The 17,289-nt window shown below is 43.0% G+C and overlaps 2 protein-coding genes across 2 annotated transcripts in view; one reads left to right on the top strand and one right to left on the bottom strand.

Moving 5' to 3' along the window:
• Window positions 1–10,625, bottom strand: part of ech1 (enoyl CoA hydratase 1, peroxisomal) — an 11,841-nt gene extending 1,216 nt beyond the window's left edge. The window contains exons 1-9 of the mRNA XM_037678334.1: window positions 10,554–10,625; window positions 7,100–7,271; window positions 6,413–6,501; window positions 6,212–6,336; window positions 6,084–6,132; window positions 4,929–4,993; window positions 3,757–3,827; window positions 3,366–3,437; window positions 2,008–2,158 (exon numbers count right to left, since the gene is read on the bottom strand). Coding sequence (XP_037534262.1) covers window positions 2,008–2,158; window positions 3,366–3,437; window positions 3,757–3,827; window positions 4,929–4,993; window positions 6,084–6,132; window positions 6,212–6,336; window positions 6,413–6,501; window positions 7,100–7,271; window positions 10,554–10,590 — 831 coding nt within the window. The 5' untranslated portion in view covers window positions 10,591–10,625. The remainder of the gene's footprint in view (window positions 1–2,007; window positions 2,159–3,365; window positions 3,438–3,756; window positions 3,828–4,928; window positions 4,994–6,083; window positions 6,133–6,211; window positions 6,337–6,412; window positions 6,502–7,099; window positions 7,272–10,553) is intronic.
• A 2,204-nt stretch (window positions 10,626–12,829) lies between these two features.
• Window positions 12,830–17,289, top strand: part of timm50 (translocase of inner mitochondrial membrane 50 homolog (S. cerevisiae)) — a 22,733-nt gene continuing 18,273 nt past the window's right edge. The window contains exon 1 of the mRNA XM_037678335.1: window positions 12,830–13,047. Coding sequence (XP_037534263.1) covers window positions 12,853–13,047 — 195 coding nt within the window. The 5' untranslated portion in view covers window positions 12,830–12,852. The remainder of the gene's footprint in view (window positions 13,048–17,289) is intronic.

Genomic DNA, 17,289 nt, shown 5'->3' on the forward strand with positions numbered 1-17,289 from the left:
GCGTGGCATGGAGGCAATCAGCCTGTGGCACTGCTGAGGTGTTATGGAGGCCCAGGATGCTTCGATAGCGGCCTTAAGCTCATTCAGAGTGTTGGGTCTTGCGTCTCTCAACTTTCTCTTCACAATATCCCACAGGTTCTCTATGGGGTTCAGGTCAGGAGAGTTGGCAGGCCAATTGAGCACAGTAATACCATGGTCAGTAAACCATTTACCAGTGGTTTTGGCACTGTGAGCAGGTGCCAGGTCGTGCTGAAAAATGAAATCTTCATCTCCATAAAGCTTTTCAGCAGATGGAAGCATGGAGTGCTCCAAAATCTCCTGATAGCTAGCTGCATTGACCCTGCGCTTGATAAAACACAGTGGACCAACACCAGCAGATGACATGGCACCCCAGTGACTGTGGAAACTTGACACTGGACCTCAAGCAATGTGAATTCTGTGTCTCCTCTCTTCCTCCAGACTCTGGGACCTTGATTTCCAAAGGAAATGCAAAATTTACTGTAATCAGAGAACATAACTTTGGACCACTCAGCAGCAGTCCCAGGTGAGATGCTTCTGACGCAGTCTCTTGTTCAAAAGTGGCTTGACCTGGGGAATGAGGCACCTGTGCACGGTGGCTCTGGATGTTTCTACTCCAGACTCAGTCCACTGCTTCTGCAGGTCCCCCAAGGTCTGGAATCGGCCCTTCTCCACAATCCTCCTCAGGGTCTGGTCACCTCTTCTCGTTGTGCAGCGTTTTCTGCCACACTTTTCCCTTCCCACAGACTTCCCACTGAGGTGCCTTGATACAGCACTCTGGGAACAGCCTATTCGTTCAGCAGTTTCTTTCTGTGTCTTACCCTCTTGCTTGAGGGTGTCAATGATGGCCTTCTGGACAGCAGTCAGGTCGGCAGTCTTACCCATGATTGTGGTTTTGAGTATTGAACAAGGCTGGGAGTTTTTAAAAGCCTCAGGAATCTTTTGCAGGTGTTTAGAGTTACGTCGTTGATTCAGATGGTTAGGTTAATAGCTTGTTTAGAGAACCTTTTCATCATATGCTAATTTTTTGAGACAGGCATTTTGGGTTTTCATGAGCTGTATGCCATAATCATCAGTATTAAAACCATTAAAGACCTGAAATATTTCAGGTGGTGTGCAATGAATCTGAAATATATGAAAGTTTCATTTTTATCATTACATTATGGAAAATAATGACCTTTATCACAATATGCTATTTTTTTGAGAAGGACCTGTAAGTGAGATGAACAGACCATTGAGGAAACTGCTTTTTAGTTTTTATGTTGCATAAAATTATAGTTAAATGACTGAGGTGGCCAAACAATGTATGGTGGCCAAGGCCACCTTTATCCACCCCCTGGCTCTGCCTTTGAGCCTGCTGGTGGATAAAATGCCCCCCTCTGCTCAACTCCTGCCCACTTGAACAAAACATTTAGGTTCAGCTGAATTCTCTGTTCAGTTCCAGTCCAGAAAAACACTTGTCTCAAAAACTACAAACATTCACTTCAAACTCCTGAGGGACGGGACATCAGACAATATGGCAGCACCACGGCTCAGTGGTTAGCACTGTTGCCTCACAGCAAGAAGGTCCTGGGTTCAATCCCCGGTTGGATCTGGGGTCTTTCTGCGTGGCATTTGCATGTTCTTATGCTTGTGTGGGTTTTCTTCGGGTACTCAGGTTTCCTCCCACAGACCAAAAACATGTTGAGCTGCCTTCAGGCCTCCCTTGCAAGAGATCTGTGATCTCAATGGGATTTGCCTGATTAAATAAAGGTTAATAACCTTTGTGTGCCGCTTGCTAACTCGTGGAAATATGTGCACGTCTTCTCTAAAACAACTTCTAAACTCGTGTAGACGTTGATCAATCTGGATTGATGCGATCAATTAGTCGCAAAACGTTTGTTTACGGACGAGGAAGCGTCTGAAGGTTGTCGTCTTGAGGCTGCGTGGAAGTATGGATGAATCAAAGTTTAGTCCCGGACGAGGACAGAAGACGTGAAATGTCCTCACCATGTAGTGCAGTCCCTCGTCCACGCTGTGATCTCTGGAATAGATCAGGTTCAGTTTGGTTCCCTGCACGGCCACGGGGCTGCGAGCTGCGATCTCCGCCGCCATCTCCAGGGCTCCGGCCATCAGGGCCTCCTTATCTGCAAACACCCGGCTGCAGGCGCAGGAAAACGTTTCGCTGAGTCGAGCTCTGACTTCGATTCAGTCAAAACGGCTCAGAAATACAAAAACTAAGTCTGTTTATATAAAACATTTAAGAACAAGTTGGAACCAAAGAACTCAACAGTCAAATCAGACAAAGGCAGCGATAAAAAAAAACACCTGAAGAAAATAAACAAATTACTGAATCGACTCATTAAATGTTAGTGAGAACAAATGCTGATTTAAAAGCGACCTATATTTAAAAAGTATGACTAAGATGCAATATTTGAATAAATTTTAATAAAATAACCAGAACTGACTTTAGGCTGATACATGTTGTCGATAAGCCGAGAACTGACCTCTAAAATACGTGACATGCATCTTTTGGTCGTCTCATCTGTTGCCCACCAAACAGCAGGCGATAATGTATTCACCTGTATCTTCTTTGTGTTAGCAAAATATCTAATGAACTATTGGACTGATTAACAAAGCCCATGCTCAATAATCCAGGTATACAATCCAACATTTTTCAGTCAGGTCATCAGTCCAACAAAAAATGTTGGATTGTATACCTGGATTATTGAGCATGGACTTTCTTGGTTTGAACCAGTTTGACACGACTGTTGACGAGGAAGAGGGCCGGCACCGGAGGAGGGGGTGTGCCAAAGAGACCATCTTAGCACCAACATAACTGGTTTGTTCCACTTTGAAGTAAGCTGTTGGGGGAAGAATCAGTTTTGTGTTTCTAAGACTGATGAAGCCTTCTGGATGGAAGGTGAAACGTTTCAGCACAAACAAAAAAAAAAAGAAACTGTCCAGATGACCCGACTGAAAGATGTTGGACTGGACTGATTCTAATCAGCCTACAAGTGCTGTTTGTGTCAACCAGATCCAAGATGGCTGCCACGGGCAATCAACTTTACGAAAGTGGCTCCATCTCAGTCGTCTTTACAGACGGAGCTAAAATTATTTGCGGTAGCTGAGAGTCATCCCCAACACGCTGAAAGAGCTAACAGACGGTGCGACATCTGCTGGTTAAAAGAGTTTAATTCCTCTTCCTTCAAGAATACAGATTATCTGATAATCTTATTTATTCTCAAGACATTACGAGTGATTTATACCTCTGATCCTTCTGCTTGGGTCAGCTGACTAGAACTTAATTTCAGGCATCTTTTAATCCCCCAGATTATTTTCAGGTTTCAACAGAAGCGTGTTTTTACCTGACCAGTCCGCTGCTCTTGGCTTCGTCAGCGTACATTTTCCTGGCTGTCAGCGCGAGCTCGTTGACCAGACTGCAGAGACGGCGTCATCAAACTTTATTTAAAAAGCTTCTCTCACACAACAAAGTGCTTTCCACCAGAACTAACAAACAAACTCTTTAAAAACTGACAAGCTGTAAAATGTTCAGCATTGTGACTAATATTTGAAATTGGTTTAAAATGAACAGATCTTTATTTCAAAACTGAAATAAAACAACAACGTGTGTGTATTTATGCACACACACACAAAGTCACCAGCTCCAGTGAAGTGCTTCCATGTTGGTGACTCTTCTTAAACATTCTACACCGTCAACAGTAAAAATGTGAACAGGTGAGAAAACGTGGGGTTTACCTGCGGCTGCCGATCACTTTGGGAAGTCTCTGCAGCGTTCCGACGTCCGCTGCGAGTCCAATATCGACTTCCTGTGGACACAAACACCTGAGGCTGTGGAAGCGCCACGAGTCACTTTGAAACTGTTTCTTTAAACAATTTGTTTCACAACGGATCCTCTGAAGCAGCAAACTGCGTCTGCTGCCACACAGACCTGCACTAGAAAACCTTAAATACAATTATTCATGTTTATTTGTTATCCAACGATGAACTTAGTGCCCCAACTTATTGCATCACAGGTTAAAAACTGCACAGCAACAGCAGAAACTAAACTAGAACAGTTCCTGGGGGAACTTTGACGGGGACTGCCACGGGGCGGCCATTTAAAAAATCGATTTAAACAACACTGTGTGTTTGGGTTCACTCTCAGCTACTATCACACCGAATTTCAGCTCAGTATGGCCAAAAAAAAAGATTTATAGTCATTTTTTTCTTTTAAGCTATGGCGGCCATCTTTGATTTTTGATTAGGATTAATTCAATTCAATTCAAAAATACTTTATTAATCCCAAAGGGAAATTATTTGTTGTTGTAACTTGTTATTATGTGATGGGGAACATTCTCAGCTATAACCACATCAAACTTCAGCTTTATATGTGTAAAAATATCTGCGTTAAAGCCATTGAAAAAGGAGCTTTGGTGGCCATCTTGAATTTTTTATTTGCATTAGGAAAGTATAACAACTCGCTCTCAGCTACAACCATACCAAATTTCAGCTCAATATCTCAAAGAATGATTGAGTTGTAGTCAGTTTGTAGTTTTCAGAGGTAGCTGTGGAGGCCATCTTGAATCAAAATGGCTCCAAAAGTTAATCAGTGTTTTGTTCAGAGACCTCTCCACTCTAGGTCATGTGACCTCACTGTGGTGGTTAGAAGCAAAGAGTTCTGTCAGAAATGAGAAAAACGGTGTCTTTGTTTGCAAATTACGTCGCCATGGTAACTAAAAACACCAATAAAAGTAACAGCACACATCACAGGGCCGAGCCGGTCGTTTTGATAAAACATTTGTGGTGGGACACGTTGTGGTTCAGGGCGCATTAAAGGAAGAGCAAGACCCTTTCCAGGTGGAGGCTGTTCCTGTTGTTTGGGTTGAAGTTCTCTAAAAGAATCTAAAGGTAAAATGAGTGAAACGCACCTTGACCTGAAACCAGGCGTCCTGGGTGCAGAGGCGAATGTCACAGGCTGTGATCAGGTCGACACCTGTCAAAGAGCAAGAGTTATAATCCAAAAATAACGACAAATTCCCCGTTTACTGCAAAGTGCGTCGTTAAAGTTGAGCCGTCACACTGAAGCAACGATCAAGTTGCAAAGTGGTGCAGAGGCGAATGTCACAGGCTGTGATCAGGTCGACACCTGTCAAAGAGCAAGAGTTATAATCCAAAAATAACGACACGCGAGTGGCTGATTGATGGAGTGAGCCGCTTGTGTGGCTCACTCAGGTATAAGACAGAACCCCACTGTCCCCTCCTTTCTCTTTCTAAGGCTGTTTGTCACAGCAGAGGTGATGGAGAAAGACAGACTCCACCCGCCCCTCCTTTCTCTTTATGAGTCTGTCTGTCACAGCAGAGAAAAAGAAAGGAGGGGTGTGGTCTGTCTTTCTTCATCGCCTCTGCTGTGACAGACAGCCTCAGAAAGAGAAAGGAGGCGGTGGGGGGTCTGTCTTTCCCCATCACTTCTGCTCATGGAGCAAGTATGAACAGATCAGATGAACAAATGTAGAATATCAGAGAAAACACTTAGATGGAAAAATAAGAGTGAATCAGTTTAAAAAGAGAGCGAGACAGTGGCTGAGCGCGGTTCACTCAGGTAGAAGACAGACCCCTCCCACCTCCTCCTTTCTCTCTCCGAGGCTGTCTGTTACAGCAGAGAAAGGAGGGGGTGGGGTCTGTCTTTCCCCATTGTGTCCCAGAGACTCACAACAGGCGGGCATGAAACAGACAGCCTTGGAAAAAGAAAGAAGGGGGCGGCAGGGGGGGGGGTCTGTCTTATACCCGAGTGAGAAGCACGAGTGGCATGGATTGTTAATTTAATATAATCAAGCGTGAACATTGTTAAGAACATTGCAAGAGTGTGGGAAGGGTTTATAAAGCCTTAATATATATAAATACTAAAATAAATATAATGTCCCTACTTCGCACATTTTCACCTATTGTGGGGGTGTCTGGAACGCAACCCCCACGATAAATGAGGGACTGTATGATGATTCATTTCTGACAGAGGAGAAAATGAGGGATGTTTTTATCTTTTACTTCCTAAGAAGCGACTGAAGGTGTTTCTATAAAAGCGTTACCTCCTCCGATGCAGGCGCCGTGAACAGCCACCACCACAGGCTTCGGACACTGAAGAAAGAACAGAACAACTTGAACTTCTTTTGTCGTCAACTTTTCACCGTTGTATGCGATTACTCAGCGCTCCGACCTTCTCTATGACGGAGAACGTTTCCTGATACTTGGTGATGGTTCTTCTGATGTTCCAGGAGATTCGGGACACGTCATCACCTTCTGGCTGGAGCACATCGCTCGCCATGTCCAACAGGTCGAGCCCTGGAAACCAAGCGAGCAGAGGATCAAAGCACCGCCACAGAAACAGACGGCTGCACCCGAACTGCCCGACACCCACCAGCTGTGAACATCTTTCCCGCTCCAGAAACCACCACCACCCTGCAGTCCTTGTCCTCCGTGATCTCACTGAAGCACTCCACCATCTCCCTGAAACACATTTAGAAACGTTCCATCTGTTTCCATCTTAAATCACACGAAGCTTCAGTTACAGTGGATTTGATTTGTCTGTCCCAAACGGTGACAATGTTCCGACAGCTCCAGCAGCAGCATTTGTGCACGTAGAATACAAAACCACTTGAAGACGCCCATAAAACACGTAAAGGGAGACTGTTAAAAGCAACGGCTGAGAGTGTGAAGGTACAGTTCTTATTTTAAAGTGTTCGATGTGGATGTTGCAAACAGAATCAATGACTTCAGGGACTTTAAACGTCCCGCCTGACGGGAGCAACAATATAACAAGGCTGTTTTTACGATATGCCCCCAAAAAAGGACGTTACATTACTTTATTTATTGCTAGAGATACTTATCTAGCACTAGCCTTTTAAGTAATTATTGTTTAGATATGAATAAATGTTTCAACAAATGTATTTTCTTTTAGAAAAGTACCATAAAAACAATTAAATTGTTGTCTTTTAGGTGAGGAGAGCAGCTACCGAACAAGCAGCAGTCGCATAGAGCTCTTCAACTCCAGACACACGTAGAGCAAAGCGTAAAACACATTTTTAAAGGTTAAAGACGCTCCTGCCTCCAGAAATCTTTGTTCATGGCGTTGAGTTTGTCAGGCCGGTGAAGCTGGACGTGCATGACGGACTCTGCAGGGCGACTGATGGCCAGGGTGGTGTACGAGGAGGAGGTGGGTCCGTCTGAAGACGACATGGTCCTGATGAAAGCCGGAACAGGCTGCCACAACTTCCGGTCTGAGGAAGAAACAACAGACAGGTTTCCTTCACAGGAGCGTGACAGTTTCTGCTCTTTTTACTTTCTTTTATTTACAATAAATTAAGTAAATTATTCCAGATTCAAAGAACTCCAACACTGTTTTACAATCTGTCTTTAGAGATGATCCATGGAAAACAGCCTTTGTTCTTCCTTTGCTGAAGGGAGGTGACCCCACCTCACTGAACAACTATCGACCAATCTCTAAACTCTGCATTTTTGCCAAGGTTCTAGAAAAACGGATAAACTCTCAAATCAAAAATTACCTGGACTCATTTAACATCTTACCTCCACATCAATCTGGTTTCAGGAAACAACACAGCACAACTACTGCTTCACTGAAGGTTCTTAATGACGTTGTTGAAGCACTGGATGCTAAGGATTATTGTGCTGCACTTTTCTTAGACCTGTCTAAAGCTTTTGACACTGTGGATCATAACATCTTGTGTCATAAACTCTCAGAAATCGGTTTCTCAGATCACACCATTGGTTGGTTCTCCAACTATCTCTCAGATCAGAGGCAATGTGTTCAACATAATGGTACTTCTACCAGTTATTTAACGGTCAACAATGGTGTACCACAAGGCTCAGTCTTAGGACCCACCCTCTTTACAATCTACATAAGTAATGTAGGTCAGAGCGTTCTTGACACATCCTTACATTTCTATGCTGATGACACAGTTGTTTATTGTCTAGCTAAAACTGTTGCTAAGGCTTTCCAGCTTTTGCAATCCACATTTGACATCATCCAGACTGATGTGTTGTCTCAAACTTGTCTTAAATGCCGATAAAACCAAAGGGATGTTTTTTTCAAACAGGAAGTCGGTCCCAGCAGTTCTTCCTCGGATTTTATCTTCAAATGGTGTTCCCATTGAGTTTGTTGATTCCTATAAATATTTGGGTATCTTGGTCGACTCGCATCTCTTTTAAGCTTCACGTGGAAAACCTAGTAAAGAAACTGAAAGTTAAACTGGGTTTCTTTTTCAGAAACAGATCCTGTTTAACTCTGAATGCTAGGAAACGTCTTGTAACTGTGACTTTCCTTCCCTCCATTGATTACGGTGACATTATTTACATGACCGCTCCTACAAGCACCCTGCAGATGTTGGATGCTGTCTATCATGGTGCACTTCACCACTTGCTCTTGCCGAGGTCGGACGCTTCTCCCCTCCCTCTCCGCTTTGCTGCTCTCTGTCTGTCTGTGAAACTGCTTCTGAGCCTCTCTTCATATCTTCCGAACCATAATTATGGACTTGTTTTGATCAGTTGGTCCCTCAACACAATTGATAACATTTCTTCGAAGAGAAGACAGGCTTTAGACGAGCCAATTTGCCCTGTTGGCACGCACACAGCTGGATATCTCATCGACTTGGAAGACTTGATGATGTGTCTATCTCTGCTGCCATTTGTGGAATTTAAGGACATATTTTATTGGTTTTATGATAACTGGTTCCTGCTTTTTGGATTCGGCTGGTTACTGGTTTTATCTACAATCAAGGAAGTCGTCTGCAGCAAATTTGGACCCGATCACGCTGCTTGCCTTTATGATGGCTTGGTTCGTGCCTTGATACCCAGCCTCAAATGCTTTGGGCAGAATGGATCAGATCTCGGGGATTTTACTCAGTCACGCTCCATAGGTGTGGCCATGTAATTTGGACATTTTGGAACCAAGTGGACCAACACATACTCAAATCTTTGTGTTTATCTGAATTTAGCTCCCTTGGTTGGCCTTGAAGGCCATCTTATCTGAATTCACCTGGAGAACATGTGATCTGACACTCACCACCCGCTCCCTGAGGAATTTCCAACTGACAACCAGATGAAACCAGCTGAATAAACATTGTGTCATCATTTCAGGACTCTTGGATTCTCATAGTCGTTATCCTTGGCCATTCCCCGACATACCTCAAGAATATTTACAGATCTCACTGGAGGACACTGGCTGATTATTACATCCTTATCAGAACTTATCAGTGACCTCGAAAGCGTCTATGGACATGCTCACTGCTCTCGTCGTCTCCCCCCTCTGCTGAATGTCTACGTCACTATGTGCTAGTTTGTGCGAGGTGTGTTTTTTAATATCAGAGTTTTTCTTCTCAGGCAGGAAGAAAAAAGTCTGATAGGAATTTTTTCGCCTCCAAATTCCTACATGTGTCCAGTTTCACTACTTTTGATCTGTCTAAACAGATCTCACTTGTAAATGAGTCTTCGAGGCTCAATGTGACTTATCTGTCTAAATAAAGGTTGAACGAACTAAGATTCATAACTGGCTGTGATTATCGTACCCACCACTGCACCCTGTATTCACTGGTTAACTGGACACCATTAACTTCATGCAGACTCTCTCACTGGTACAGTTTCATCTTTAAATCACTTCTTGGTCTGCTGCCTTCATACATCTCCTCCTACATGTCTCTGCGTGAGTGCAGCTACAGCGTGCGCTCTCAGGACATTATTACCTGCAGTGTTCCCTCAGTGCAGATTGAACTAGGCAGAAGGACCTTCTCCTACTCCGCTCCTGTTTCCTGGAATATCTTACAAAAAGATTTGAAGCCCTCGACCTTTGACCTCTCCAAGTGTCTTTAAGAATCTGTTGGACACCTGGCAGGGTCCAATGCAGACATGTTCCTGTTTTTAGTTTTCTACATTCACCTTATAATCTAGCTGTTTTTGTTACTTTTTTGCCACTTTTTAATTTATTAAAAAATATATTTTTTATAACTGTTTATTGTTGTCGCTGTTGTCCATTGTTGTCATCGTTCTTTGTTGAAATCAGGTCTCTCTTGTAAATGAGTTCTCGAGGCTCAATGGGATTAACCTGTTTAAATAAAGGTTGATTGAATTAACTCTACCACTGTAAACTCACATTTTTCACAAAGATATTACCGTAGAATTTAAAAAATCTCAAACACTAAATGTTATTGTAAGACACAGTTTGAGATGTATCGATCTTTAGGATTTTAAATGTTTTGCTGCATGCTACAGATCAGGAAATATACCGTTTATAGGTGCAATTTATATATTTTAAGAGTTTGTTAAACCCTTTGTAACATAGTTTTTGTAAGACAGAGGAAAGCTTCAGAAATGAGCTAAAGTTTCACATAAAAACCTTTCAAAGCTTTGTTTACCTTCAGTTAAGCCATGGCTCGTCTACAAACTAAATATTTCTCTTTGGAGACACACAGATGCGCTTTCATACATAAAGGACACTATTTTAAAATAATAAAAACACAACAAACATAAAATAAATCAGTTATACTTACATTTGGGAATAGCTAACTTGATGAGGACAGACAACATTGCCCTTTGAACACTGCACAGTCCACAACAAATTCTTCTTCTTCTTCGATTATTTTGGCGGTTGGCAGACAAGAAGTTGGTGTTTTACCGCCACCTGCTGTTTACTAAGGTGAACTACAAGGACGCGCAAAACAACGAGGAAAAACAATTAGGAAAAAATAAAATAAACGTAATATTCTTTTAAAAAGGGTAGTCTTAATAATTTTTGTTGTGTTGTTTTGTTAATAAAGTACAAAAAAGAAACAACAAATTATTTTTCTTTTTTTTTGGCGGGTGGCAGACAAGAATATGGTCATTTACTGCCACCTGCTGGGCAGAAGTCTGCGTTGCAACGACAAAACGATAAAAAAGAATAATTAAAACATTAAAAATAATGTAAACGTAATATTCTTTCAAACAAACGAGTAGCGTCTTAATAAAACGTTAATACTTTCAGATTGTGAATTCCCCTGTAACAATTGAACAGGGTCAAATCTTACTTTTAGTGAGGTGAGTCTCACTTGAATCATTTGGTCTGTATTTCTGGCAGTATTTCAATTCTTTGAAAGTTTTCCTGAAAAACTGTTTTGTTTTTTCTTTCTTTACCAGAGTGTAAGTTTGGAGAATGGAGAGGTACAGTGCTAAAATAAAGGATTTTAATCGAGGATCGCTGAGTTAATTCATGTTTTAATGAAATACTGACGCTTCAAGTCAACACAGCTGAGGTGAGTTCTCCACCTTGATGCTTGCCTTGTTTCATTGACTTTATTGCAGTTACTAATGGAGATGCCCAAAGTCAGTATTGTGCAATGCTTTGTGGTCTAAATGGTTTGTTTAAATACATTTAATTTTCAAATCTAACTTGCTCTGCAGTCATTTAGACACCTGGCAACACCCAGCATGCCACGCTCACAAGGTAAACTAATTTACAATTAAATTTGTACGTAACAGTCAAAAAAAAAGAAAAGTTGTATAAGACATAGCTATGAAACTATTTGGGGGTGTGGAGCCTGATTTTATGCAAGTGTGCATTAGTAACTATATGGTCAATGCTTGCATCAGGATATATGGTCAATGTTGCTGTAGGACGTGTGTGCCAAAAAGTGTTTGGGCATCGCAGGAGCGCCCAGCATGTCTGTTTGCTGCTAGTTCTTGGGGTCAAACAATATTAACACTAAGACATATTTTTGTTTGTCCAAGGATGCAGAAAAGGTGTGTCAAAATTTCTGGACATTTCAATATTGCATGGGATTATGACAAAACGAACAAGTTTTTGGCGATTTGTGCGAGTTAAAGTGTTTATATTTGGAACCAGAGCAAGATGTGATAAATGTGCTGCATTTCATGAGCAAAAATAAAATATAATCAGTGCTGTCTGCATTAATTTTGATAATTTGTTCACCTAGTTTGCCTGTAATAATACAGACAAACTAGGTACAGCATCACTATATACTACTACACTCTTCATGCGGTTAACGTGGGGGCAGGGGTCAAGTTTCTTTCTCAAAAGGGGATCCGACAAAAAAATTTGAGAACCTCTGCAGTGTGACTTTTGTCAACAAAAGAAAAAATTAAATGGAAGAAAATATTAACAACAATAAGTTTAATGTTCCCACTCTTCCACAATATGTTTTAATTCATGTTGCAAACACACACACGCACATTTATATATATATAGTTTTTTTTTCTTTTGGCTGCTCCCTTCCTCAGGGGTCGCCACAGCAAACTAACTTAGATAGTTGGGGGTTGAGGGCCTTGCTCAAGGGCCCAGAGTGGGGCAAATGAGGGTGGGGGCAGGCGTGGGTGTTTCACCTAATCCACCCACATTTTGATGTTGTCAGTATGAGAAGTTGAACCTGTCGCCTTCCGATCACAGGCCCACCTTGTCGAACCTCTTCGCCACCATATAAAACCTCTTCATTCTGTTCTTCTCCTAGTACTCCGTGATTAATTCTTACAATAATATAATACCATTTATTTAGATGACGCTGATCGAACTGGACAAAGTTTTTTTTTTAATTAATACATTTTAATTTAAGGTAATTTAACTCATGTTTGGAGTTTTACCACCAACCATCATGGCGAGTTTATTACGCAATCGAAGGTCAGAATTTATTTTACTTCCGATTGGTCCAAACCATATATGAACCCGCCTATTCATGAACCACGTGACTATACGCTTCTCTGATTGGACATTGAGCTCGCCGTCAACTCGGCTCCAGCCAATCAGGTTTTTCTTCTTTAAGTCTTGCGTCACACTCGCGCCGGCAGCCACTATCCAAGATGTCGTCCGTGCTCTCCATGTGTGTCCGAGCGAGCCACGGCCTCCTGAGACTCAAGAGTGGGGCGACTGGCGCCTCAACCCCAGCAATGGTGGAAATCATCCGCACACTCTATACGAACAAGCCGGCGGGCGGAGAGGCGGGCGGGTTAGCTCAGGATATCCTTCAGAAGAGACTCCAGCAGCAACAGAGTCAGGTAGGGTGCGCTCGATTTATACTCTTCAGTCAGTGACGAAAGCGGGGATACTGCGCTTTGAGTGTTCGCGCTGGAAACCCCGCCCTTTTAAGCTGCCCTAATGAATCAAATCATTTTGACCATCGTTTCTCCTTTCTTATGATAATGTCTTGATTCTGGTTAGTTTCTGCAGCTGTTGGCACCGCGGCTCGTGCTGTGACATGTTGACACCTTCAGCTCTGCCTGGTCTTCACCGTCACACAGATCATGTGTGCTAATGGACAGGGTTTGTTTGGTTTGAAGGTCAGAACTGGACCCCGTCCTTGTCCGCCTCGTCTCCACATTCATTTTAAACATCCCCATCATCACTTTATGAAGAGAAGATATTTTACTAACACGTGTGGTTGTTTTTTTTTGTGGCATTAAGTTAATTTTCTTTGTGTCACGTGATTGTGCGGATGAATAAATCGACAGACAGGTTTATTTTTTTAAATTTGTTTTAACCAACTTCTTTCAGCTGTTTCCTTTTCAGAGGTCCACAGCGAGTCACCCGTCTCCATCTCACTCCGTTTGCTGCCACTCTTGTCGCAAATCACTCCTGAAAATTTTCACCATCCGGCCTTGACTCTTCTTCTCTTTACCTCGCTCCTGGTTTTCTTAGTCGACTCCCAAGTCCTTGAAGTCCTGCACCTTCGTTACACACGTCAGTACAACTGACGTTCATTTATCTTTCAAGTCCATACCTCCACCTCTCCAACAACCACACCCAACCATCTGATGCTGTCTGGCCACGCGCTCCCCTGCCACCACCTTACAGTCTCCCTCAGGTTTCCTCTTCGACACAGAATGTAGTCGACCTTTTGTACTTCTTCCTCCACTCTTATAGATCACTCTGTCTTCCTCCCTCTTTTGTAAATCTGTATTGACTACAGCCACTTCCATTCTCTTGGCAGAATCTGCCTTTCCTGGTTTCTTTCCTTGACACCAAACCTACCCATCACTTCCTCATCTCCATACCATTTTATTTATAGAGCACTTAAAACAGCGACAAGGCTGTACAGACAGAACAATAGACAACACACGAAGCAAAATACAAAATGAAGTAAATCAAAAATATAGACTTAAAAACAATGCAGATAATGACGACAAACCAGTGTGGAGCGTACAGGTTCAAAACACAGATCATCTGGTGTTGAAGCTACTGAACAGTAGTGAGTTTTTAAACAGGACTTGAAAACCGAGAGGGAGGGGGCTTGTCTGACAAACGGAGGTAACTCGTTCCAAAGTCTTGGTCCTGCTACAGAGAAGGCCCTGTCACCTCTGCGCTTAAGACGAGTTCCTGGAACTGTGAGGAGCAACTGGTCCGCTGACCTCAGGGAACGTGGTGGGACATACGGTTGTAGCAGATCAGAGAGATGGGGGGGGGGGGGGTGGGTGAAACTGTTCAGTGATTTGTAGACATATATGGGAGTATTTTGAACTGGATTCGAAGATGAACCAATAACCAGTGCAGTGAGGCCAAAACTGGTGTAATGTGCTCTCTTTTGCCTGTACTGGTTAAAAATCATTCTGCTGCATTCTGGACCAGTTGTAGTCGTGCAATGGAGGTCTGACTGATGCCAAACAGGAGTGAATTGCAGTAATCAAGCCTAGATGTAATGAATGCATGTATTACTGTCTCCAGGTTATTTTTGGGCAATATGGGCTTCAGTTTAGACAGCCGCCTCAGTTGGAAGAAGCATGATTTAACAATCATGTTTACATGATTAAGTTTCAGGGAAGGGTCCATTATCACTCCCAGATTAGTGACTCTTTGTTTTTCTGACAGGGTTAGAGCGGAGAGGTCGATGCAGTGGTTTGTGATCGTGTCGTTGGGAGGGAACAACATGACTTCAGACTTCTTTTCATTGAAACTTAAGAAGTTTAAAGCCATCCAGTCCCTGATGTCAGCCAGGCAGTCGAGCAGCGGTTGAATAGAGCATGTACCATTGTGTCTTAGGGGGAAGTACATTTGACAGTCATCGGCGTAGAAGTGGAGGGGCATGTTGTGTTTACAGAAAATAGCACCAAGCGGCAGCAGGTATAAAGAGAATAGGAGGGGACCCAGTATGGACCCCTGCGGAACCCCCCATTTAAGCTTTGTTGCTGCAGAACTAAAATCCTTGATGGAGACACAAGGATCTGTCAGTGAGGTAAGATCTGAACCAATTGAGGGCTGACCCTGTGATGCCCACCCACTGCTCCAACCTAGCAATGAGGATCTCATGGTCGATGGTGTCAAAGGCGGCTGTGAGGTCCAATAGGACAAGCAGCACAGAATCACCGGTAGTGATGTCAAAATGAAGCTTTTTGAAGCATAGAATCATTTTGAACCATTGTGTCATAAAGTGGTTCACTACCCGAAGCTTCATTCAATTCCCTTGGGTGACATCTACTGGCAGTAGCGATTGTTGCACCAACTGAAGTCCAGCGAATACGATGCACTTCTGGTGTAATTAATTGCACTTATGTTTGTATATATGTGTGTTGTACATGTGTTTTTAGTACCTCATTAAAGATTCTGAGTAAATTACCCATATAACTGTAGGCTAATTTAAAAACAATGTGAACTGTGGGGGTGTGTGGGGCGCTGGTGGGGGGGTCGTGTGTCCTCCCCCAGAAAAATTGGAATAAAAGAGATGCCATTTCCTGCATTTTGGTGTATTTTAACAGGTTGTTAAACATTTGAATAAACTGGTTAAAAACAGGTCTCTCTTGTAAATGACGAGTCTCAATGAGGCTAAACCTGCATAAATAAAGGTTGAATTGAAATGACTATTTTAGAGAGCAACATTTAACAAGGCTGTGTACGAATGCACGTCCTTGACAGTCTGTCAGGTGTCCTAACCCCCCCCCCCCCCACACACACACACACACACTGCCGACTTTTCTCCGCTTAATTCAGTCCTGTGTGTTCTGCTCCAGTCTCACTGCCATCCATCCATTTATTTTAGATAAATTGTCTTTTCAACATTTTGATCACTGTTATTTTGACTAATTGGTGCCGTCGTTTTGATACGTGATGTAATACACATCAAACATTTCACTCGTTTTTTTTTTTTTTTTACTGAAAGCTTATTTTTTATGTCTGAAATGTTGTGCACTGTAATGTATGCAGGAGTTCCGACACAGCAGTTGTGTTTGCGTCCTGCAGAGCTGTGTGGAGACGCTGTGCGTAAAACACCTGTCTCAGGGCGCACAGCTGGAGGAGGATGAAGACGCTCCCCGCGGGACACGCAGTCCGTGTCTCTGCTGGCAGGAGCGTGGCGCGGCCACAACATCCACTCGTTGTACTTTTTAATAAATGATCAAATTAAAATTGCGCAATGACTTTGGACTTTTAGGGGCGGAGTTGGCGGATCCGAGCGGTCAAAATGATAGAGTTCCAGGATCTTGTTCTGACGGGATCCGGCTCAAATGAACCACTGTCTGAATATCAAAAAACGAGAGCTGTTCGTAACGTATATGTGTAGAACGGGGATGTGAACCGGGGCTTGAGCATCTTAAATACACTGAATCGCGGCAAATGTTTGAAACTCCGCCTGTCAACTCGAAGCAGTCAGCTGACTCGGTCTGAATGAAGCAGTGAAGTGGTTCACACGTCATCGGTGACGTCACATGAAGCGAGCTCCGGCCCACTGCTTCACCATAACTGTCGAGTTTGAAGCGTGCTTTGAAGCTTCGGTGTTAGAGGGAACATCACTAATCACCAGTATCTGTGTATCTGAAGATGTCATTGAAAACCTTTTAACAGAGCAGCTTCAGAGCTGTGGAGAGGTTTCATTGTTCCATTGTTTCCTTTACCAACATGTCCGTTCAGGTCTGCTCCAATCACCTTCCAAAATGTATCTTTCTCCTCCACATCACATCAAAACATGTGGAGCATAACCACTGACAACGTTTAGCATCAGATCTTCTACTTCTACCTTCAGGCACATCACCCCATCTACACTCTCTTCACCTCTACTACATTCTTTGCCAAGTCCTCCATCAGGACCAACCCCTACTCCGTTTCTCTTTCTATCCACACCACGGTACAAATGTTTAAACCCTTCTCCAATGCTGCGAGCCTTGCTGCCCTTTCACTTGGTCTGTTGGACACATAAAACATCTACCTTCCTTCTCAGCATCATGTCTTCCAGCTCTTTACCTTTTGCCTGTCATTGTCCCCACATTTAGTTGCAACCCTCAGTCCTACATTCTTGACTTTTCTCTTCTCCCTCT

The sequence above is a fragment of the Nematolebias whitei genome, chromosome 6 (genome assembly GCF_014905685.2).
Source record: "Nematolebias whitei isolate Nwh7 chromosome 6, NemWhi1, whole genome shotgun sequence".
In the NCBI taxonomy this organism is placed as follows: Eukaryota; Metazoa; Chordata; class Actinopteri; order Cyprinodontiformes; family Rivulidae; genus Nematolebias; species Nematolebias whitei.